The following is a 26168-nucleotide window of genomic DNA, read 5'->3' on the forward strand; positions in this document are numbered from 1 at the left end:
CGTTTTGCGGGCTGTCTTTTGTTTTTGACGTTCGAAAACTGCCGGTTTATCAGCGTAATTTGAATAAACGTTCTTGAGTTTGAGTGTTTGGTATAGTAGCGCAGTATACATATAATATTGTTTTTGAGGGTATTTAAACACGGTAGTCAGTAGTGGGATAATATCATACAATTAAAATAGATATAACTCAGTGATGTGTAAGTAAATGAAAAATGTTAAGGCAAGGGTGCGAATCGGGGGCGAATCCAGCCCCTAAACTAAAGGGTATTGGGCACATCTATCCGATATGGCTGAAAAGTCCGAAACTAGTTTTCGGGCCAACAGTATGAAGTACATAATGGAGGTAGGTATATACCAGACTACAAAGAAAGAGTGTATAAAGTACAAAGGGGTAAAGTACGTAACGAAGTGAGTTCATGAGGTAGTATAAAGGAGCACAGACTTACATGGAGCAATAGGTACAAGGCGTTATTATTACATCTATAAGCTAGGAGTAGCTAAGAGTAGTAGGTAGGTATATACCTAAGGCAGTACAAAAATTATATATCTATATATATAAAAGAAAGTCGTGTTAGTTACACCACTTATAACTCAAGAATGGCTGAACCGATTTAGCTGAAAATTGGCAGGGAGGTAGTTTAGAGCCAGGAGAAGGATATGGGATAGTTTTTATTACAAAAAATAAAAATACAATTTATTCCGGACATACAGCGCCATCTATTGTTCAAAATAAAAATCTGCCAGATGCCACTTTTCCACGCGAACGAAGTCGCGGGCAAAAGCTAGTATAGGATACATTGAGTTAGTAGTACATAGGATTAGGTACCTACATAAAGTTTACATAGGGGTTACATATATAAGGGTACCGTAGTAGGTAGGTACATATGGGCATGCGTGCATGTTGATTTGGGAGTATATAGCTTATATCGTCTCCCTAAGTACTATATAATATAGGGCAGTACTTAGGGAGAGCATATAAGTGGAGTACAATGTTACTACAGTTAAATATTAGGTAGGTAGGTAGGTACTTTTGGCCAAGATAAATCTTGGTCGCATGCTTCAACAGACTGAATTGTTTTCACATTCCCCTTTCCATTAGGTCATCTTTAACGCATAGGCGGATCATCAACAATCTGTCGATCTCAAATCCTCAGTAGACCGTGAATGAAATGTGACGTCACAAGTAAATAGGTACTGTTCATACTTTACGAATAAAATTGCTTAACGGAGCGTAATATGTACGTAAGCAACCAAATAAAATAAATATTTTAATGACTTACAGACTTGATTTCACTTGATCCGGTTATACTGGAAGCCGACCCCAACATAGTTGGGAAAAAGGCTCGGAGGATGACAGACTTGATTTCACTTGAAGAACCCTTCCACCCTCACCCTCCTACTTGATAACAGAATCTATTGTACAACGAAAGAATAATTGTATCTATTTGATATATTGTGCGAACTATTAATGAGACGCGTTTTATCCTCATGAATTAATTATCCTGGACGCCTGATGACCGCCTTAAGACATTGAGGCTACGCTTCAATCGTAATTGAGTTGTGATTGGATCTCAGTCGAATGTGAATCGTATGTCGCTTAAGTAAAATTAGGAGAATCGGGCCCCGTTGAAGTGATTGAAAGGTGAATTGTAAATCCTGGAACATCAAACCAATTTAAAAAAAAAAAAGATCCAGGGGTAAAGATCCCTTGCAAGAAATTAATGTAGTAACCTGCATGACATCATCGACGCGGTTTTTCAAGAACAGGGGCCCGATTCTCCTAATTTTACAAATTCACATTCGACTGAGATCCAATCACGACTCAATTACGATTGATGCATATGTGGCATTCCGCTATTTTTTCTTTGAAATAAACGTTTTTATCTGTTTCTGTGATTCAATTATGAATCATATTGACTGCAAATGATTTACGATTGCAATATGATTGTAGAGAAAACTACAGTATAGACCAAAATCTCCATATTAGCAGACCAATCGCAAACCAATCGAATGTCGTTGGAATACGATTGGTTTTACATTAGTAATAGTATATCCGATATGGTTAAAACTGCTATTGCGAATTTCTATTCAATTTTGACATTATTAACTGATTTTTTAAAAGTTGTATACAGTTAGATTAAGAAAAGATAGTTATTTTGTTTACACATGACAACAGTCCCAGACACACGAGACACTAATTTTGCTCTTATAGTTTCTTCAGAAGTGTGCGATTGACACTTATGTAGATTTTAAGGGGTCACCCCTCGTGATCATGACATGACATGAATGCCTGGTGGTGGTCTGTCAACGATGGTTCCGCAAACACTAGTGTTAAACCAAGCTTCTTCCTGAGGACCAAGTCTGCTAATTTTACTTTACTATTAACTAAAATTCAATCACGACTCCATTACGATTCAAATATATGGGGCATTCAGCAAATACTGCAATCGAATCGTAATCACATTTCACTATTCAAATTCTACAGAGTTTTCACGAGTGAATGAACTATTACTTTGTTTTAACCACTTTGCACTGAGCACGATGCAGACACAATAGTTTAATAATCATAGGAACCAACCAAACTCTTGAACCTGTTCCTCTTGGACTGTCCAACTCCCTGTAATCTATACCTACTGACATGGACATTCATAAACGCGGCTGGCAAGTTATCGTATATAAAAATATTATTTAAAAAGGTTTGCTTTTGTTTTCTTTTTTGTACAACATAATTGAAACATACATTAATAATAACAATTTATTCATATAAATAATTATTTGGCACATTTTTCTACCTACTACTTGTACCTACGTTATAAGCACTTCAAGACATTTTGACCCTTAATATTACCCAAGCCCAAGTAAACCAGATAAGTAGATAAGGCACTCAATGCATAAAACTTGGTGACGATAATTTCATATGTTGAAATGCAATTGACATAATGTTAGCAAATAGGAAGGTTGGTGACACACATCTTAATTTATAATCTTAAATCATATCACAACCACGTTATTTACAAATATTATGTGTTATTCAAATTCATGTATCTACAGTCAATTTTATTTTAAAGGTCCAGGTCTATTTTACGACAAATAAAGTGATATCTCTCTTGTGTAGCACACATGAAATAAAATCACTTTGAATGTCCTAAAGCCGGCCAAGGAATGTATTCTGCAACTGTCTTTAAAATACTTAGAGTACAACAGTTCATAAATAACTTTAATATTGCACTAAAACACCTAATGTTAGCAATGAGTTAGTCTCCAAAAGACTGGTGCATCCATTTCTTGGAGTACTCGTAGACAACGAAGAGCGCTGCTGTGGCCGGGATGGTCCGCACTAATGTCGGTTTGAGACCGTTGTACAAAGCCAGCACACCTGAAATAAACAATAATAAAAATCAGTCGTACGTCTAAAGATAGTTATTCAATAATCCACGGAAAACCAAAGTTGTAAACCGACGCAACCGGCTCGTTATAATAAATGAGAGGGATTGAGGGCAAATGCGCAAGGTACATCCTATCGTGTACTTAGACTTAGAAAATTTTCCAAAAATTTCGGAACATCATTATTGGGAAGCAGTAGATCCTTTTTTAGTTATAAAAAGATCTCAAATAATTGAAAACTTAGAAAGAGGCCGATAGAGAAGAGCTCAGTCTTCCTGATTGATAAATCTTCGAAAAATCGAGTTCTGTAAAGCGTCCCAAAGTTAGGAGTTAAAGAATGCATTTAAGTATACGCACAGAAATATTTATCATAGAGCCGTAGACTACTGTAGAGACAGTAGAGGCCGTAGAGAACTGTAGACATTGGTACTAATGCAGTTGAACTAGCTACCTATTTTAACTACCTGTTACTGAAGCTATCGATTTAGGTCTACAGCAAGTAGGTAAATACGTAAATGCCTTGTGATTTATTAATACGTAGGTGTGTTTTCAACGACATTACTTTATAATCGTGTACTGATCGTGTGGTCCATTTTGCCAGTGTTTCAGGCTACGCGTTATCTGTCAGTCATATTATCTGATATACCTAATTGGTTTCTCGCTGATAAGTAGCACCCATCTGATATTTTGTTTACGCTTTAGGTACGCTTATCTTGACCAGCAGGTGGTAATTACGCTACTTATTAGGTACCTACCTTCATTTTATTACAAAATTATAAAAATAAAACCAAACGTTGTTGTGGGAGCCCGCCATCACAGCTGAATCGAAAAACGTCTAGTTTTGGACATAGGCAGGAATAAGCGGGGAGCGCTTAGTTGTCCGAAATATCATTGGCATCTTTTGTTAACGTGTAACATCATCAATAAAATTATTTTGAGAGTTTGAGAATTTATTAATTGTCCTTCGAGTTCCATAAGAATATAAAGGACGAAAGAAATCGAAATAACCGACTGATTCAATACCGACTGCGGAGTGCGGTGATTAAGCCTAGCAACTGAATTGAAGAAGTGGGATAGGCAGTCGCTGCATATAAAACACTGGTGTTAATCTGCATTCGGTTACACTGGACGCCCCGACTCCAATATTTTATTTATTTATATATTTAAGTACCTTACCTACCTAAGTAGTTGAAAGAATATGAAAGATAACCGGCTGGTGATGCTGTACGTTCCAGCCTAAACTGGGTTTAATTTTTCATTTCTTAAAATCTTGCACCTTCTCGGTTGAAACGAATTGAAAAAAAAAAACGAATGATGAAAAGTGTCAAAGAATTTCGATTGTTCCATCGGAACGATTAGCGTTTGTTACTCCGTGTTATCTCTTCCTACAATAGCGAGGTCAAAGTGAATGACGAGATAAGTAGGTACCACTTATTTATTATTGCGTCTTCTACGATATTATCTTAAACGTTATCATCTTCTTTCTCGTTGTAATTAATGCATTTAATTAAAGAGAAGGCTGTTCGTGATTTTTGCACCGGATTTGTAGGTCTTTACCTAGGTACCTGTCTTATAGCACAAACTCTTTTTTTTGTATAACACGTATTCGTCTCCGTTTCGGACAAAATGTACCGCTTCCTTACTGAATCTTTTAGAGTACACGATGCAACGGATTATAATTCGGTTTTCACTGATGTGCAGATGATCTCATAAATATAACAGTCCAACAAAGCCGCTGGGGGTCGATAGGTTATATATAGGGGATACATAGGTTTGAACCTGAATGGTGACTTTCGTGTTTCCCAATTCTGACTCCCTTTTTCCCAACAATTTGTGACTTCTTTTTTCTCCATAGCCTTAAAATTAAGATCTAGCGCTCTGGACGACCACCCATGTTCACCCCTTCACACACCCCTGCAGCCGGCTCGATAGACGGCACTGTTTATATACATTATCTTTTTATCCTGGACCAGAAAACAGTTCCCTCAAGAAGTGGGTATGAATATAAATTTGAAAGTTTTGATATTAATCAACAAATGCGACACATATAAAAGGACGTAATTACCTACACCACCTGTACAGAGGAAAGTAAACATTTATAGAACACGAGATATCAAAGTAGGGTAAATAAGCCAAAAGATAACATACCTTCTTTTTGCACTATTTCATATCCAACCGTCAAGAACTTTTGACTTTTGTTTGATATTTGTATTCTTGACTTGATAACGTCTGAGGGGAAGATTACCGTCCACAGGACGAGGCCGCCAACCGCCCCAGCTATCATTGTCCGTACGAAACCGATGTCGTCTTTAGTCTGACCTGGTTTCTTCAATAATTCTCTTGTACCTGTAACATTTTCACATGCCATTTCAATTAATGTAATCCATTTTATCTGAATTTGAAGGTCTCTCCAGTAATGAATGTCATGAATTTTTACTGCCATACTTTTAGAGAAAAAATGCTGAATCAATTAAGATTAAATTTGGTATCCTAGAGATGTTTAAACACTACTTGGGGCAATATGAGTGCAGCACAGCATCCATAAAGATTTTGACTGAATCAATTGTGATGATTTTTGAGACAGATTGGACTGTCAAGACAGTTTTATTTTCCAGAAACTGTGTAAATACCTTCATATCCTCCAAAGAAGAAGAAATAACCAGGCATTTCTCTCATGATTGTTGGGACCAGACCTCTAAAGAGACCTTGAATGCCATATTGTCTGAATATCTGTTGGGTGAGCTGCAACGGCGATATCTTAACCTGACAAGAAAATACTACATATACACATGTTTGCATTATTTAACTATTTTGAAGGTCATAACAAAAATAATATGTAGTGCAAACATGAACAAGTGATTTTACTCAGATAACATAATCAGAAAGCATTAGATAAGTACATAATAATGTGTGAATGGGAATGCCATTTTACAAAATAATACTTCATTTTAAATAAACAACTGTCTGAAGTTAAGATTTCTATGACAAAATATTCAATAACAAAAACAAAAATACAATAATTGATATATCAATTCAGCTAGCTATGATAAATAAAATACCCAGAATGATCATCGTACTACTGTTTGTGAGGTCTGAACATTCACTTCTCGCAGGGCTTGCAATTGACATTTTATCAATTCAGTAGGACACAATGTGAATGAAGAGAAAAATGCTGCTAAGAAACCAGCAGATGCATTCCCCAAAGCTGACAACTCTTCAACTTTCTAAAAACAAAAAGAAACCAGATTGATTACTATCATTACCTTAAATCTGTTAAGGACCAAATGGTAAATCAAATGCAGGTATAAAATAATAATAGGTGAAATAGGCGGTATTAACTGTTGAAAACGAAGTTTTTTTCCAATACAACTCACCTCAACTCCACTAAGACGACAAACAAACTTTTGACAATATCCATAGGCTGCAAACAGTACAGAGTTTTCTGCTACGTTAGCCATGATTGCCGGTGTTGTGCCAGCATATAAACCCCTGATCACCCCATCATTTCTTAATGTTTGCTTCAGGCAGTCATACATTCCTTTGTAAAGGTGTGGGAATGTTTGCATCTTCACTTTCACTGTGTCAAGTGGCTGGCCAACGTATACAACTGCTACACCCCCTATTAAAAAATAATAAAAAAATCTTTTTTGGGTGTATCACAGATTGCATCATCACAATCATGCATTATTATATTTCTTGAAAATTAAGATAATAAGACATTCTTTAAATATTCAATGACTTTAAATAGTATTAATTATTATATTAAATAGTTACCTAAAGAACCAGCCGTAAAATCGATCAAACCATTCTTCAAGTTTCCTGAAGAACCCGATGAGTGAGCCATGGTTAAACTTTATTAGTTATTACCCTGTAAGAAAGTAATTTGCCTAAATTAAAAACCATTTTTAATAAGCAGAATACTTAATTATTCTTCTATTAGTTGTTGCTTGACTATTTTAGGTAATTATAAGTGAGGTCACTTTTTCTTTCGTAGCTTAATTACATTACAAATCAAAATATCACTGTTAATACAATAAAAACAATAATCGTTACAAATAAATACTATGTTTATGTTACTTTACGATGGAAAACTCACTCAACTAAAGCTTACTCATTCACATGTAAGTCACTGTAACTGATGTAACTAATTTTTATAAAAGATACAATACTGAAAATTAAACAACACCGCCAATGGTCGTTTTAGAGCGTTGACACATCAATGATGAAAATCACAACACGTGCGAATGACAGCTCCGCGGGCCTGACAGCAATCTAACCACAGAATATCTAACGACAAACTAGTGCTGTGGCTGTACTATGCTGACACACGACGGAATAAGATTCAGAATTTTAATAAATACGTATTTTTTTGGGGGCACTGGGAAACCTTGACGATCAAAGCGTTATATCACGAACAATAAATTGATCGTCTATGCTTAATATTGAAAAGCGAATTATTATTTCAGATTTAGGGGCCATCTTAAGCTGTATGTTGAAGAGACGGAGATTATTATTAATCTTACCATATTTTGTTTTATTGAAGATTGCACAATGTTATTGTAGATCTATGATATGATAAGACCACTCTGACCACGCCTCACACATAAACTTTTTATATTTGAATTTCTCTCTTGAGTTGAAGCTACAGCTAAGCTAGCACTACCATAACATTCATATACTTTTATCTGGATAGTCAAGTTATAAACATTTTTATATTTTAAATAAAGTTAGATAAATCAAGCATGGATCTAGGAATTACCCTCTCCAAATATTTTTGTGCATCAGCTTTAACAACGTCAATGGTGGCAGTAAGGTAATGTGGTAGGTAGGTAGTTGATCTAATTTTAATGAAAAAAAAAAAACATTATGGACTTGCCATTTACAACTGTTTATTAGATATGATATATTTTTATACATACAGAACTAGGCATTGATATTCATTACCATGCAAAATATATGCTACATTGCTACACATACATTATTTTAACTTACAGCGTAATAGAATTACATGTGTGACATAGGTATTCTAAAGAATGTTGTTTGGCACAATTGTTGTCTTACTGTAATGAGAAAATATAATCAGATCTAAATTCATAAAATGTACATAAAATATTGGTTAGGTACATAAAACTGTGCTTCCTAAGCTCAGAAGTTTCAGTCTCTTAGCCTCTTGAGAACATCCCATGTCTCCTCCTGGCTATTTCTGTGCCTTTAAAACTTTTGTGCTTAACATTTTTACTTGAATCCTTATAAATTGGATATTTTCTTGATTTCAAAATACATAACACCAAGTGTTCTTAATAAAAAAGTCTTAAAGCTAGCTAGAGCCGTTAAAAGATAGTATTAAAACATTTTTGTAATAAGTACATAGTTTTAAGTAAATGACCAGACAAAAGAGACAATATGATATTTATAGATAATCACATCGTTTTTTTTTATATATACTTATTAACATTTATTTGTTTTTTATCAAACTGGAAAAGTTATTTCCCTACTACAATTTAATGATCCTGTTATATTTCTCAGATTAGTGTTTAATTATTATCATGATACTTACACTTACTAGCTTGTAAATAGGGTATGTAAATAATAATGTTCTCAAATTATTACTTATTATATAAAATTAAATATATCTTCATAAAAAATATAAAGGGATATAAATTTTCACTATCCATAATAAAATATACAACAATCACACACATTGCTTTATCTACTTACATACATCATATTATTTTATGCATACCTACATGCTACACTTTGAATTTTATTTCATTATACTAATTTAAAGATAAGTAAAAGAGATAACAACACACATGTAAAAAGCAGCATAAAATAACAATAAACATTTGCCTAAAACAAAATAGCCATAACAAAATAATATTAAAAGGCATCTCAACAAATAAGTTGTTCTAGTTACCCACATGTTAAATTAAATATCACATATCATTGTCATTATGAAGCCAGGTATATAAGAGGTATGAAATCGTACATGAACAGAATTAATTCTGAATGTCCAGTCTTTCCCTGAGGCGAATGTAAATCTTTAATATGGGTCTCAGTGTCGTGGCTATCATACTTGTTAGGACTAAAATAAAGCAAATGATAGTCAGCCATTCAGCATTCGGCCACCATTTGGAGAAGAAAGCTAGTAATATGGTTGTTATCCCCAAACAAAAGGTCAGGAGACCCGCTGACGTATGTATCAATTTAGTGTATAAAGGTGGAAGATAATGTTTCAATTTCAAACTATTGAGGGCACCTAAACCTCCCAACATTGTAAGCAACACGAAAATAAAAGATGCCAATCCAAATTTACCATGATAACTTGTAAAGTGTGCAGCACCATTTAGAAACTTGTTTGTGACAATTACAATGAATCCACCCAATATTATTATTCCACCTACCACCTGAAGAATCCAATGACGAGCACTCTTCAATCGTATGGGCATCCATCCAGTAGCAAGGTCGTTAGGAGTTAGTGCATGCATTGCTGATGTCATGAATACCATCCACTGTAAAATAAACAGAGTTTATTATCATCAGTATATTAATTAAATATATAATACTAAAACAGTAAAACGCAGTTTGGCACTGAACTTACCCCGAGAGTCATCAACGTGGGATGAAACGAAAACAAAGAGACACCGTCTTTAAAACAAGAGTACAGGATGATACACAGGAATAAAAGCCCACATAAGTTCGCTATGATGTTGAGGTAACTCGGCGATGGATCGGTATTAGGCGCCACTAAGCGCGATGTTTCGGATTTTCTATCTGACGGACCCATATCGCCAGAGACAGTTTCTTCGGCGCCGAGTTCCATAAATGCTCGTATGTTAGACGAAATGGAAGCCTTTATAGTGAGTTGTGTGGGACCGGTAATACTTGAGTCGTTTGGATGCAAATCACAATGCAAATGACTGACACTCCAACACGTAGGTATGTGACAAATTAATTGTTTTTTATTGATTATTTACTTCGTCAACTTCACAACACTCAATAACTCGACTATAGTGAAGTTTTTTCAGGTCAACAAAGTATATTGACATTTTGACATGACAACCAGACAACATGACAATATGCGCTAAGCTCAGACTGCTTTGACTAGTAGCGGGAAATTCCGGAAATTCAAATATAAAATGTTTTTTTTCGATATTTTACTTCTATTTTTATGTTAACATAGATGATTTTATCACTCGCTCTAATAAAAACTTAAAAGTAATTTTGGATGACCTTGGTTTATTCCGAAAGTTATTTCATTGCGAATGTAAATGCATTAACTTTTTAATGTGATATATACTTCGAGAAAATTTAAATTGTAAGAAGTTTCTGAGCCATCATGAAGTTGTTTACCTCATTCATTTTTCAATTAGCTTGAAAATCATAAAACAATAAAACCGACACACATAAACATTTAATTTAATTTTTACAGTCGACAACATTGGGTTCTTGTTTCAACTTGTTGTCTGTCAAACAGAAAAATAGATGCTGCTTTTGATTGGGTGTTCTGCCTGTAGCAAGCTTCAGGCTTGAGCATCTGTTTGTTATTTCTTTCTGTCGTATCCAAATAAATAGAGACAGATAGCTAAGTACAAGTCGCAACCTGTTCACTTCGCGGCTTCTACTCCGTTGTTGTTTACCAAAATATGTTAAATGTCATGTCATTTCCCAGTTTGAAGTTTTCGGTTTCGCGTGTCGGTAGCCTCATGCGTATTGCAAATAATTTAGCTAAAGACGAATTATTATTTATATGCTATAGTAAGTCCTGTATAAAACCCTCGCCGACTGAGCATCATTATGGACAGACTCGTTTTATCATAAGTTTCGCGAAGTTGTGCAGTGGTGTAAAGTTCTGTAACCGAGAGGGTTTAGTTTAATTATCCAGTGTATTGTGTTTTTCCCAATCACATGTGCATACCGGAGCTTAATTGCATGCCAGAGACAGTTGTGACTTGATTGGACAGGAACAAATTATAGACTCAAAAATGTTGAGGTAAGTAAATTTTATTGGTTTTTACCTGTACACTGTTATTTCTCGCACCTAACTATATTATTTACTGGTAATTTAAGATATTATTAAAGAATAAGTTAGGGATATAATTATTTTCTATCATGTGATATTTATATTATCTCAAGCTTGTGTAGAAGTTTCTAGCTGATTTGTAGGGAATTGGGTCAGTGTCATCATGGGATGGTATTAGCGCAAAAGCAGAGTGGACCAAAAAGTTCTCATTTATAATAAAACTTATGTTGGGAACTCTTTAAGTTAATGCATGCAATGTCAGCAATGTTGTCTAAAATTATTTCATACATTAATGTTGTAAAGAGGTTTTTTGTACCCTGAAAGCTCAAGAAGTTCTGAACCGGTTTCAAAAATTCTTCCCCTGCTATGAAGGATATACACTATCCCTGGGTTACATAGGAAATATTTTATCCAGGTTTGGGGAGTTTCTACTGGATACTGGTGATATCACGATAAATAGGTAGGGAATATACAGAAATGTTTAACATACGCTAAGCTCAGTATTAACACTCCAAAATAATTTATGTGTCAGTCACTGAAGAGTGAGAAACAGTCCATTCCTGGTCAGTGTGTCATCTTTTTAGGAACTGACTGAAAGTCTTGCTTAAAAAAGAGGGTATGCTATCATTTCTATTATTGTCCTTAACAAATGTTTTTATTATGTAATAAACAGTAATGTGTATGATCTGAAGTTGATGTCAATTACTTAAATTTCTTTACAAATTAGGTACTAGCCTTTTTCACAATCTAGCCCAGTACATATTGCTTAAAAGATATATGACATGTGTTTATTTATGAGCTTAGGTTACACAGCTGACGAGTATGAGATTTTTTATTTAATTTCATAACTACCTACAAAAAATTGTGAAATAAGACCATCTATATTTTTTTCTACAGCTAAATTCTAACAGAGTTTTGTAGTAGCTACTGTAACATTTACCAACATGAGTGGGCTATGAGAAGATTGCCTACAAAACTTCCTTTAACCATGAAGCAAGAATTTTCATGTATCCTACTTTGTGTACCTTTTCAGTTTTCAGTTCACCCATTCTCTGCCCTGGTTATGTGTGTTGTAGAGTGTAGTGTGGAATATATTTTAACTTCAGAGATATTGCTACTCAGCTCTCACCAAGACATTTAACATCCCGTTATATCTTGGTGCTATGACAAGGTTATATCGCTACTGGTCCGTTTTGAGATAGTTGGTAACAATTGAGCCTCTTTACACCCCAGGTTTTCATTTCCTTGCTTTCTGGTAAAACTGGGCGTTAGAGCCTAGGTCTTCCTAAGTCCATGAACTAATTGTTTTTATGGATTTTTTACCTCCCGTTGCCCATTATGAGATTTCTGCAAGACATGACTCATTCTGTTATCTCATCAAAGACTTATGAACATAACAAAGAGCTTCTGCTTTGTTGCGATTGGATAAAAGTAAAAATTCCCTCTTCACTATGCAATTATCATTTGACCACATTTTCCAGATATTAGATCTTACTCTTATTATCTTGAGATCGTTTTTAGGGTTCTGTACCCAAAGGGTAAAACGGGAACCTATTGTTTTCGCTCCTCTGTCCATCCGTCTGTCACCAGGCTGTGTCTCATGAACCGTGATAGTTAGAGAGCTGAAATTTTCACAGATGATGTATTTTTGCTGCCGCTATAACAATTAATACTGTAAACTAGAATTAAATACATATTTTGGGGTCTCCGATACAACAAACGTGATTTTTTTGTCCGTTTTGTAAATAATGGCACGGAACCCTTCGTGCGCGAGTCCGACTCGCACTTAGCCGGTTTTTTTATGTCAGAGGAACAGTGTACGGTTGTGCCTGGTTGCCTAAAGACATAAACATACCGAATACGGATCTGTCTGACGCATCTACCTAGCAGGCATAGCTGCTGGCTCATGGATCGCTCAGATAACAGTTAAATCCGTATCTTCGTTTGTTCTTCATTAAATTTCAGCAGTTGCTCAATAGGCAGGCGGATCCGTATGTATTATGCTTTATATGCTTTACAAAACTATGTCGGCGTTTCAGTATTATTTTTTGGGGTTCCTTACGTAAAGGTTTAGCCGAAGAACAAAAGAAGATCAGTGAGTCGTCTTCGGGGGAAAGATGACGAACATCTCTAAAACCATGACATGACATGGTTAAAATGGCATGGCTTATTGTTGCCGCTATAAAAATAAATAGGTACTGAAAACGCATCATTCAACAAAATGCGCAGTCAAACATCGTCCTCTAACAATGATCAGTGGTCGTTGGCTTATCCATCTGGCTTCTCTCCCGCGCCGCGTCTACGCCTTTCTTTTCGCTATCTAATCTAACTTCAGCCTGGCTATTAATCACAATATCCTTATGCTTTTTTTATTGAATATCGTGGTAGGATTCTATTCTTTGTTTATTTTTCCAAGGTTTGCATCTAGTTCAAGATGAGATTTTAAGAGGGCGTAATGTACAGACACGCATTGCCAATAACTTAATAAATAAACATATTGGCAAAGAAAGAAATGACATAGGTATATCTGCAATTGTTAAAAACTTATCAATCATGAGTATATGAGTATCTATCATAAATTCTTTCTATAAACATTTAAAGTAAATCATCGATTCATCATCTTTTAATCAGTATTGCCGCCCACGGAACTGAACGTAGTCATCTCCGAGTTCCATGTAGCAGTTTCCCAGCTTTGGGTAGCAACATCTGACTCTTCATATTTGCGTGTTCGGGGAATCCAAAAATTCTAAAACCTGTCACGAGAATAGGCCTGTGTTAATGTATATTGTGCTTTTTAGGGTTCCGTAGCCAAAATGGCAAAAACGGAACCCTTATAGTTTCGTCATGTCCGTCTGTCCGTCTGTCCGTCTGTCCGTCTGTCCGTCTGTCACAGCCGATTTACTCGGAAACTATAAGTACTACAGTGATGAAATTTGATGGGAATATGTGTTGTATGAACCGCTACAAAAATATGACACTAAATAGTAAAAGAATTGGGGTGGGGCCCCCCATACATGTAACTGAGGGATGAAATTTTTTTTTTCGATGTACATACCCGTGTGGGGTATCAATGGAAAGGTCTTTTAAAATGATATAAAGTTTTCTAAAAAACATTTTTCTTAAAGTGAACGGTTTTTGAGATATCAGCTCTCAAAGTCGTAAAAAGTATGTCCCCCCCCCTCTATTTTTATAACTACGGGGTATAAAATTTAAAAAAAAATAGAGGTGATGCATGCTAATTAACTCTTTCAACGATTTTTGGTTTGATCAAAGTATCTCTTATAGTTTTTGAGATAGGTTGATTTAACTGTAATTTACGGAACCCTTCGTGCACGAGTCCGACTCGCACTTGGCCGGTTTTTATTTACTGTTCCTACTCGTTAGTAGAAAAATATAGACTTGCTAGATTCCGCTCAGGATCTCGTCCACTTCTCCTGGGCAGTTCATAGTACTTCCACTACCAGGAGTCTCCTATCTCTGTAGCTGGGATACTTTATCCTTATCGATAGGAATAGCCGTCTCACAGAGTTCAAACTCACTTTCACCGTTATGATATACCTACCTAAGTAAGGGTTAGTTAGTTAGTTGCAGCCTTTTTTATCCCACTTCTGGGCACAGGCCTCCTCTCACACGGAGAAGGAAGCTAAGTAAGGGTACTACTTCATAATTACCTATCTAATTGAGCTTTGAAATTAATTAACCTTTTCAATATCCATTGATATTTGTACATGGAATAAAGTCTAAAGATCGCCGAATTCTTATTGTTGAAGACAACAAAGAGTTACCTATTCTGATTTGTGTTCAGCCTCAAAAATTCTATTTATCTTTCAGTCTAGTAAAGGTGGAATAAATAAGTATTGCACGTTATTGCGTCACCCATAATCATTTAACCTTGTGCAGCTTGATATAAGTATCATTATCCTTCGTCCTTGCGACTTATTCCCTTGTAAGTCCTACATGCGAGTATCGGCAGTCCGTCCTGCTCTCGCACTTGTTTTGTTTCAATTTCGTTCGTTTTGCTTTTCAATCGTATCACACCGCGCTTGGCACTCGCAAACCGGATCGTGACTCATTCCCTATTTCACATAACTGGAGGCAAGCGGCTAGTGCATCCTAACAAAAACAAAAGTAAAATTTCTCATACGCGAAAGGTTAGAGACAGGGGTATACCGAATTTTTTTTGCTTTAGTGTGGTCATGGATATATTTCTATGGATGGATAACTGCGACGACCATCATACCTAGGAAATAAGCTAAAGCTTGGCATATCGGGGTCGGCATCCAATCTAGTTTTCTGAATTCTAAAAGACTACACGTAAATGACCCTAACGACGGTCAACTATCTTCAAATTACATCTAGTACAGAGGCTGTAAGAGCTTTTCAAGGCTCGAATGTAAATTGCTGTGACAGTTCATCGATCCGATCGGGTCGTGCACTTGTTACTTAGCACTAGCTCCTCTTATGGAAGCACCAGCTACACACTGTTGTGCACTAATTCTGAGTCAGTGTCGAACGAGTGGCCTTAACCTAATTTTTATTCCCGCAATCATGCGATGGCTGCCGGATATCAATTGAAGAATCTGAAAAAAATTACAGAAACTGAATTGCTGGGTATTTCCAGAGTCAGTGTGACTTTTAGTCAGTTTTCCTTGTTTTTTCTTGTGTACATTTCTGTTAAAATCATACGTTTATTTTTGTCAGACCACTCAGACACATGAATAAAGAAAATGTTTTCCCACTACCCCTTTTGATGAATAATTGTTACTTTTTATAATTAGATTATCGAAAAGCTAAAACTTTCTAACTAAACCAATGGGTAATAAATAAGTAGCTATTGCAAACGTAAACAGATAACAGAAAGGCTAATTATGAAAAGGACCCGAAAACTTTGGTTCAAGACCAAATTTTGGGTCAAAATAGGTCAAATTGTTGTGCGTTTATGTCTTCTTAGTGTAGCTTATTAGATTACATAGGTATTTCTTATTTCAATTGTTTTGTTTCTCTAGCTGTCCACATTCAAATGTCCGTGTTATATTAAGCCTCATGCCCTCCCACTGAGGAACTTCTACCTATTTGTGCCTACTCGTTAGTGAGCCAAGGTCAATAGATATTAAGATTTTTATAGCTTAGTAATCGATTTAAAATAAAATGAGTCAAAACTCCCGGAGGGACAAACAAGATATTAATTACAAATTCTTAGTCGGTAAGTAATCTGTGTTGATCGTAAGACACCCAAGACCTTGAACATGGTATCGCATCCGTCTAACGGTGCTTTCATTTTCAAGGTCAACTACATAACATTTGCACCTTTCACGAGAATAAGAATTTGCATTTTCCTTGTTCTTTTAACGACATTGGTCGCCTCTCGAGGTTTCATGCTTCTCTTTCATATTATGGCATCTGCATTTGACCAAAAGTTACTAGGCTTTCGACTTTCCTCTGATCCTCGCCAGCCACTTCATCATTAGCTTTTCATACTCAATTTAAGTCGGGTCCCTAACATGTAGCAATCTATCGGCTTTAATTAGTTATCTAGAAAGGCACTATAGCACAGATTACATTAACTATAGGCTAGAAAGGGCACGATCATTCACTTATAACACACATACACATAACAGTGACTTGGTTACTCAAACTTTTTATTAATAGTTAATGAGATGCAGCAGTGCACGTGTTATAATCGCGCTATACAAAGGATTTCTCTTGTCTGTCATTGCGTTACATATTTAATTACTAATGCCTGCATCGCTACAATTAATTGCGTAGTGGTAACTACGCATCATGTATCGGATAAATAAATATAACTCTACAGAGGCTCTATTTTGTTCGAAGGCGTAGTAAAATTAATTTACTAATGTTCGTACAGATTTCGATTTCGTTTAAAAACTGAATTGATAAATAACTCCATTACCTAGTTTCATCGAGTCATTGACCTGCACAAAATGTGTCTTTTTAATGATTATGTATCAATTAGGTATTTTACATAATCGTATGTTTTAGATAAAGATTGCGTCATCTCCAATTTGGATGTTTGAAGCAGGTCGGTCTGTTGCGGGCGTGCTTTGTATTTAGAATAAATTAAAATAGTCCGGTGAATAAGCGACTGACGAGTCTGCGCTGAGCTACTCGCACATAGGTGACCGTATGAACAGCATCTCTCACTCTGCTTTCAGTGTGGGTTTTGAACATTGAGATTTTTAACTTGTCTGGAACTAGTTAGCTAGTTTGATTATACGATAAAATTAAAAAGCTTCTTAGGTATCTGATATTCTAATCGGGATTTAAACCATAATTATTTACGTGAGCACGTTTTAAGTACTTATTTAATTTCCATGAACTGTTTTTGGTCAATTAAACGAACAAAGTTATGCTAAGTTAGGATTACGATTGTTGTTTCTGCATGACTCATAAAAATCAGCGGTCATATGTTATCAATCGAGTAAATCGTCCTACTGGTCACACCGGTCATCTGTTCTTAGAAATTGTGATCAAATGGCGCGACGATTCCGGTAATTAGACGAAACGGACTACCTACGCCCTACGCATCTTTGACCGTCATCACGCTCCTTTTGTAATTATGAAGTTTCTTATAAATAAATATCGTGATGATTTGACTTTGCCTCCGCTTACTAACTTTACTTTAACTGGTTTCAGACTACCTCTTACTAACATATTATTAGCCTTAGGTATGAGACTACACAACGACTTCCCAAAACAAATGACTCAGTTCTTAAATTGTAAACAGATTACATTTTTAATAATTGTTAAGTCGCAAGGGCCCCATTGAATAGAAACATTAAGTTTGGACGTTTGGTGTGTTTGTTTCAGAACGCTGCTGGTGCTATGTGCAGCGGCGCTGTGCTTGCCGGTGCATGGCCAGCCGGTGTCCTGCAAGGAAGAGGGGCACTGCTACGAAGGCTACTACTGCGAGACCGGCACAGAAATCTGCCGGGAGTGCCTCTCTTGCGAGGACCTCAAGAGGGAACCCCCTCTCGCGGCCATTAAATGCATCAAATCCGTCGCGGAATGCGGCTCCTGTTTCAAGGGGTTAGTACACTGGTCAGTCCGCGTCATTTCATTGCTACTAACATATTTTTGGCTTTTCCCATTGATATCATTTATCATATATGTACTTCATTGAAAAATTTGAAAATCTTTCTGGTTATGGACTTCCTGTCATTGATGATGAATAAATAACTACTTCTTCACTAATAGCTAACTTATTAGTGAAGAAGTACTCGATGAAAAAATATCAAAACAATTAGAATGATCGTAAATCAGAGTACCTAATACTGTTTTTGATGGGCCTCAAAATGGTTTATTCTACGCGGGTTAGTTACTTTACTGTTTTACGTTATACTTATCTACCTACAGGCTGTACTTGGTGTTGGATGTGATAATTTACTTGCGAGTTAGATGTGTCACGCTAATTAGCTGACGTCTGTATTGTACAAGCGTGCGTTCTGTTACAGGGTTAAAGATAACGAATTGATGTTTTAGTTAGATAAACAAACTGAGACAGTAACCAATACTCGGAATAAAATTATAAAATAAACATTTTTAACATGGACACGGTGACGAAGACTATTAGAATACCTAGCGCTTATTTATTACACGTGTTATTTTATTATTATTGTCATATTACTCGATTACCCTACATCATGTAATGTTGCGCAATATTATTCAATATTCATACCAGTTTTTTTAACACGACTTTGTATAGGTAAATAATATTACAAGACTTGACTTTGAGGAAGTCGCGTTGCTATTCAAATCAAACTTCACCTTGTTTCGCATATTTTATTATCTACTACACAATGAACTTTATCTAACCCAAGTTCAGTGTTTTTGAGTATGACGCACAATAAACGCTTGAAGAAGGGTTTTTATACTTATTTTTAGAGACACTGAAATTCTGCATCAATTGCAACACTGGAATTATCGCGAAATGTGGTCATGTATTGGTGTAAGTGGGAAGTGGGAAAGTCCGTGCAGAATCAGAATTTCCTTATGTTTCAAACCTCACATGCTTGAGTATTTGCCAGTCTTGACACTTTTGGCTGACTACAGTCTGAATTTGCTTGGCTAATTTTGGATGGATAAGTACTTGGTTCATGGTGATATGAAATTATCATACTGCAGGTCTGTGGGTACCGACAGATTTGTGTGTCGTTTTAATACGGCAGCTTTCTCAAGGTGTCTACACACCAAAGCCGCTGATGCCGGCGGCACAGCCCGGCGGCCCAACCCGCCGGCCGTATTTTGTACAATCATGCCGCCGGCTTTCATAGAGTATTGGACAATTACTAGAACACCACATGCCGCGGCAGTCGTGCCGCCGGGCTGTGCCGCCGGGCCAGCGGCTTTGGTGTGTAGACCCCTTAAGATTGTGACGTCAACTAAAGTTCGTGTTCTCTCTCGCAGGCTGGTGGTGGACCCGCGGGGGAACGTGAACGCGGAGTGCGTGCCCCCTGACACTTCAGACCTGGAGGGAACGCCGTCCTACGTGTGGCTACTCATCAGCATCGCGATACTGCTGTTCTTAGTGGTCGTCGTGGGCATTATCGTATATCTACTTCGCTATCCCGAGATCTTTAAGACTGCCGGTAAGTACAATTACTGAGAAGACTCATTGTTTTCTGTTGTCACGAACAAGAAGCGACACGTTCGCTTTAACAGGAACAATGCCTTATTTTGTGTGCTATTTAATCCTACAACAGGTTCGTTCCTGTGATTATTTCAGGTTCGAACCAGTCTAGTACCGTGACGGCGCGCATCACGGCGACCGCTCCCGAAGCACCGCCGCCCTACAACCCGCTGCCGCAGGCGCCATATCTTTCACCAGCTTACACTGATCTCGAGCCAACATCTTATAATGAAGGTTAGTTTATAGCTGTAGCTCTATGTCAATCTTAGCAAGCTAAGCATTTGCATAATATTCGAAAAGCTAACTTCAGCTTGTTAGTTATTACCTGCTTCAGGATTGTCCGAAAGAGTTACCGCAGCCCTTGTACATAAAACTCCTACGAAGGAACATGATGGGTTTTAGTCGGTAAGAGTCTTACACTCACTCACGCTGCTAACCCATAGCGGGAGCAGCCATTTGATTATTAAATTTACCATAAAAAAAACTGGTTATTACCTGAAAATTTGTTTTTTTTTGGGTTGTTACCTACGTAGTGCAGCAAATTAAGCAAATATGTACCTGGGTGGTTTGTGCACCTGAATACCATGGTATCTTGTTCAAACTGACGAGCTATTTATGAAGGCTGTGTGTTTCAGCATTCTTTTGTTGTCATGATATTTTACATCAAAACAGCCAAACGCCTTCTTAAATATTTTGTCATAAGGTTAGTTATACTAATATGTTGTTTGTTAAAGATGAACAGTTCATCAAGCACTCGCCGTCCCCACGGCCGCAAGATTCGCGGGAGTCTGCGGGTAACCAGGCCGCCAGGGTCTACGAGAAACCCATTTACGAACGGGAATTGCCACCTCCAAGGTATGTTGACAAAATTTAATTTTAAATCTAGTAGCTTAGTTTTCTTTGACGTCATCACGAAAAAAAAATCTACATTTCGATCTATTATTTATCAAATTATCTTAACAGGTCTTTCCAAGGAATGGACTGTCATCAGGTCAGTCATTAGGGACTATCCAGCACCTAGTTTATCTGTAAAATATTAATTGCACAAGTTTTGCAGACTTGGGATTTTTTTGGTTATTGTCCCACTGCAGGGCTACGACCTCCTCTCATTCATAGGAAGAATGAATGTTAATCACATCTATGTAAAGTTTTGTGTTTCACAAAGTTTTAGGTGTATTGTGCTGCGTCATGTATCTTATACCAATAACTACCACTGCACTGACGCACATGAGTCTCAATCTGCTTTAAAACCGTACTATTTATGTATCAACCAGAATAGTTCTTGCTCGATGAGGAACGGTGCGAGACAGCGTTAGTGTAAGCCACAATCTAGTGCTCACTCATAGTAACACGATTCCATCATGTAGCTTGTTCTTTTTTATTTTACGTTACTGGTAAAGATGGTTTCTGCTAAAGTAGAAGTGTGTTCGCGAATGTTGTTGAATTTGCATTATGCATAATTATAAGATTCCAGTATAATAAAATGATTTGTTAACAGATTCCGGCGGAATCCATACCCTGAAGCTGAAGAGGCGTCCGAAAAAGCGTTATTGTATAATTGTTTGAAGAAGCGTGCAGCTAAACTTGGATTTGCCGAACGCCAGCCTGAATTGTTTATATTGTTGAATTTGTTTATATTTGTTTGAACAGAAAGTGTTGTAAAAATAAAAGAAAACAAAGGTTCAGTTTCTAAAGTACGGCACGTCAAACCAAGTGTCTCCGGCATCGGTCGATGACGTGCCGTTAGATAGATATCATTGAACAGATCGTTTAAAGAATACGATTGATTATATAGTAAATCATTAATAATTAATCTTCATCATCATGTTTAAATTCAGTACTGCATCGAAACTAACACGACCGGTTCGATAGCTACAAAGGCGTCGCCATGTTAAGCAACGTTCTTAACTTGGAAGTTATTATTAATATGGTACAGTTGTACACAAGCAGAAAAACAAAACATTAATGAAAAATATTTTTAATAATAACGCCACTATCTACACATTTTAGTTAAAATACGTAACGTTAATTAACGTTATTTTAATCACGTATAAGTAATTTATGTAAGTAATAATAATAAAAATATTTTTGTACACTTATATTTAAATAGAGAAGTACTTGTTAATTGAAGATTTATTTTTATCGTAGATAGTGGCATTATTATTAAAAAAATATTTATCAATCAAGACATACAATTGTTTTATTTTTTCCTAACGCTTGTGTATGCAACTGTGCCATATTAATAAATACTAACCCTCCAAGTTAAGAACGTTGCTTAGACATATGGCACGGCCGCTTTTTTGTAGCTATCCGAACTTGGTCGGATTATATAGGGTTTCGATGCTCCGTCAGTATTATAATTGTCTTTCTTTAATTACTGAATTTAATGACATGAAATTTTGCAAGTGAATAGTTGAAAGATTAAACTAATTATTGGCATACATTTTACCATGCAATTCCTTTAGAACGTCGTGATATTCGACTGCTTTGTAAACAGTGATCTGTTCATGATAAAATATCCTATAACTTTTTAATTACTAACGGAACATCATTGATACTTGGCAACATGTTGGAGACACTTACAAGGTTTGTGTAAACGTGAAAATCTAGACCCCAAACTGCATTCTTTAAGAACTAAGACCTAATAAGTGTATTTTACGTTTATATTTTTATCTTTTAAGCCCTACAACTTTTTCCAAATCTGTTTTTTAAACAAATATAAACAAATTCAAAACAACGTACGTAAAAATCTACAGCTCTCTATGTAAGCGCTTTATATGAAAACTAGCTAATGGCTAAACGTTCGCGTATGGAAACTTGAATTTCTCCGAAGTTTATGCATGCACTGATTTCATTCATACATAATTAATTATACACAAATACACACTAATTTTCGGACACATCTCTTTTCTTCTAAAGTCTATGGATTAAAAAAAGTTCCGCCAGGACAACGTTCGTCAACGTTCGCCCAGCGGAATCTGTTTTTGGTCAATTTCTCCACAATGGCTGCATACACAAATTTTTATTTACCATACACAATTATAGGACGTCTTACACTAATTATCTGCATAATTAAAATCTTTAAATTCAACAACATTCCGCTGCGCGAACGCACACGTAGAGGAAACGTCTGTTCACAATTTAACAATGTTCACACGAGTGTTGCTTCTTGTGCTATATTACACTTTTTGAATTATATTAGTTGTAGTAGCAAATATAGTTATTTGAGGAAGTCAATAAGGAATTCTCACGATAAGGCTTCTCACTTATCCTTTCGATCCGTTAATCTTATATCAATCAAGTACATAGATACATATTTCGATTTCACCAAAAACGCCTGGCCTTGGTACAACAGATAAATAATGATAATTTATTTATTATCAATGATATTGTTCTTGCATATGTACATTTGTTTCATTTCCTAATTTATCGAAGTAGTAGAACAGTGTCGTCATCATATTTTTATTTTATAAATTATTTTGTTTGTAGCCCTGAGTCTCCTCTGCCGGAATATACTGAGACGGAGACTATGACCGTGCCTGTCAAGGATGAGGACACGATTCCTAGCCCGTGGACACCCGGCGGCTCCACCAGTAATGGAGATGTCAATGCCAAGTATGTTGCTTTCATTGTATATCTTCTAACAAGAATGGTTATATTTTATATTTTTGGCACAACTGATATTAAAAATGGCTTGATCGTGCTGTTAATTTATATACTTAGGGTGTTTGGAAGGTCGATGCTTATCCCTTATTGATATGTAAGTGATTCCCTTGACTAATGTGTACTATGTGTTGGTGCAGCGTGGTGGTCGCGGGCAGCTCGGGCGGCGCTGAGGGCGAGGCGGGCGCGGCGCTGCCGGCGCTGCTGGCGGCGGCGCGCAGCACCACGCTCATCGAGCCCTCGCCAGCCAAGCGCCTCTGTGTGCGATGGGTCAGTACCTACTCACTTATACGCTCACTCACTTTCATTCACAACATTAGACTCGAATGATAAGTCTTGTATAGCTCACGTTAATCAATCCCTAAGTTTCATTTTGAGTGTAATGTGGCGTGATGCAACCCAAGAAACGCTACTTTTGATAAACTATAGTTTTATAACATGAAGACAATTATTGCATTCCACATTGATACTCAGCACCCTCGTCCCTTACAACAGCACGCTTGAACTATTTTTTTTTGTTTTTAGGATTCTGTCAACAACCGAAATCGTGAGAACAACTCGTGCAGCGACAGCAGTCAGAGCAGTCACCCGCGCTCACCATCTCCCAGCCAAGGCGGGCCGCCGTACAGCTTCATCACGCAGATCACCAATGTGGTGCAAATTAACACCAACAAGTAACGCCACTCCGCCTTGTACTCGTCCTAAGTACGACTCATGTTGACTGGTGCTCGTTGTAGTCAAATAAATCCTATGTACTTTGTAAAATAATAGTTAAAGTTACTAGATACTTAAAATGCCGTGCACCTCTCCTTGTCAGTTGTACTTAACTGTGCTAAATGTAATTTATAGGAAATGACTTATTTTCGAATGGCTATTTTACACGAAGTCGTCAGTCGTTACAAAGTTTAATTAGCAAATATTAAATTTTGCTGTTTGCTGTACCATGTTGTTGTAGAAAGCCATACTAGTCTGTATAATACGGCGTTTTCCTCTAAGGAACGCGTCATTTATCATTTAAAGTAGTTAGCCTTATCGTCGTTATAATGTAACAATTTGTGTCATTTCAATATTTTAGTTTTATAATTTTTTTGAAAAAAAAAAAACAAAAAAAAATCAGGAAAAGTAAAAAAAACGACATTTAGCAGTAGGTAGGTATGTATATCAATTCTAGATTGATATTAATAAGGTGCCTTGTAAGGATTCTTACCCAATTTACTGTGATGTAGTTTTATATGCGTATAGAAATTTATGTTCGAGATCTGTGCGATCAATTCATGATCTCAGCAATATAATGTAATGAAAATCTTAGTAACGCTAACTGTTGGTTGCTTAAACGATCGAGAGAGAGAGAGAGAGAGAAAAGACATTATTTATACTTGCTTGCTCAAGTTAAATTAATTTAGAAAATATTTGGATCTTTTGCTACAAGTCGTTTAAGAAACTATACTTATAGGATTTTGTAGGTGTGATTCAGATGTGTACGAATATAAGGTGTTTGTTTGGCTTTAGAAATTGAAATGCGTTGGGCTCAAAATACCACTGAATAATTTAGCTCTTGAAATTAATATACATATAATGTAATAGTTTATTTCGCATAATATCTAAATATAAGCTTTGAAGGCTTAAAAGTTATCAAGATACAATGTTTTGGAAATAGTTAATTCTATTAGAGAAATGTCGTAAAAATGAAGTTCCTTTAGTTGTCGGCAAATTTAATTAAATACAATATTGTTCAGAATAAATGCGAAAGAGCATGGTCGTTGCCGTTTCGTCGACGCGCGTCATTTAAACATTCCTATTTTTTTCGTATTCGTACAAGCTATATTTCAATACCCTTTGGCAAAAGTTATAATCCTCCGAGATGTTGTCCTGACGTGCGTGAGCCATAAAATGCCAATGACCATGCGGCACTTTGTCTTGTGGATTAACACAAATATTTTGTATTATAATTATATAAATAAATATGCATAGGTATATCAATTTTAAAGAAAGAACTTGTGTGCCGTGTTAACAGTTGTGATAATATAGTTAAAATTGCAATTTTTATTGCCCTATTGCGCAAAGAAACATTCTACAGTTTGTGGAACTAGCAATAAATCGATTTTAATAAGATATAATTGATTGTAATTACTTGCAAAAATCAGACAGATATTGAAGCAACCGAATAGATCGATAAATCTACTCCGTTTGAATTTAAAATTACAATAAATATTTGATGTTACTGAGCATTTTATATTGGTGTGATGTACAGAATTTAAAACGGCATTATTTTATACCTTGGAGAATGCAAACATAATTGAGTTTTGATTACGTCTGTTGATTTTAGATCAGATTTTCATCGTTATAATTTTTTTAGCATTTATCTGAAACCAGTGTTGGTAACTAATATCTTATGTTAAAGTATTCGAGTGTGCAACGTAAATAGCTTCCAATTATTATTTTAGTTAATTT

The 26168-nt window shown here is 36.1% G+C and overlaps 2 protein-coding genes across 4 annotated transcripts; one reads left to right on the plus strand and one right to left on the minus strand.

Annotated features, from left to right (window-relative positions):
- Positions 1-3196: 3196 nt before the first annotated feature.
- LOC110372353 (mitochondrial ornithine transporter 1) lies at positions 3197-7637 on the minus strand. Of its 2 annotated transcripts, none has more exons than XM_049840907.2 (7): positions 7481-7637; positions 7159-7252; positions 6759-7003; positions 6462-6608; positions 6015-6147; positions 5533-5730; positions 3197-3376 (listed from the first exon to the last, which is right to left on the minus strand). In XM_049840907.2, the coding sequence occupies exons 2-7, from the start codon at positions 7226-7228 to the stop codon at positions 3255-3257; spliced, it is 915 nt and encodes a 304-aa protein (XP_049696864.1). In that variant the 5' UTR covers positions 7229-7252; positions 7481-7637; the 3' UTR covers positions 3197-3254. The 2 variants fall into 2 exon arrangements, with proteins under 2 accessions (XP_049696864.1, XP_049696863.1); XM_049840906.2 differs by having other exon boundaries at positions 7448-7633.
- Positions 7638-10947: 3310 nt separating this feature from the next.
- On the plus strand, positions 10948-25072 carry LOC110372303 (uncharacterized). 2 transcript variants are annotated; one of them, XM_021328917.3, is made up of 8 exons: positions 10948-11377; positions 18236-18466; positions 19832-20013; positions 20151-20288; positions 20789-20909; positions 23544-23669; positions 23858-23987; positions 24243-25072. In XM_021328917.3, exons 1-8 carry the CDS (start codon positions 11370-11372, stop codon positions 24393-24395), a joined length of 1089 nt encoding a protein of 362 aa, XP_021184592.3. In that variant the 5' UTR covers positions 10948-11369; the 3' UTR covers positions 24396-25072. The 2 variants fall into 2 exon arrangements, with proteins under 2 accessions (XP_021184592.3, XP_021184593.3); XM_021328918.3 differs by having other exon boundaries at positions 10958-11377; positions 18236-18454.
- The last annotated feature ends 1096 nt before the right edge of the window (positions 25073-26168 follow it).

Source organism: Helicoverpa armigera, chromosome 10 (genome assembly GCF_030705265.1).
Source record: "Helicoverpa armigera isolate CAAS_96S chromosome 10, ASM3070526v1, whole genome shotgun sequence".
In the NCBI taxonomy this organism is placed as follows: domain Eukaryota; kingdom Metazoa; phylum Arthropoda; class Insecta; order Lepidoptera; family Noctuidae; genus Helicoverpa; species Helicoverpa armigera.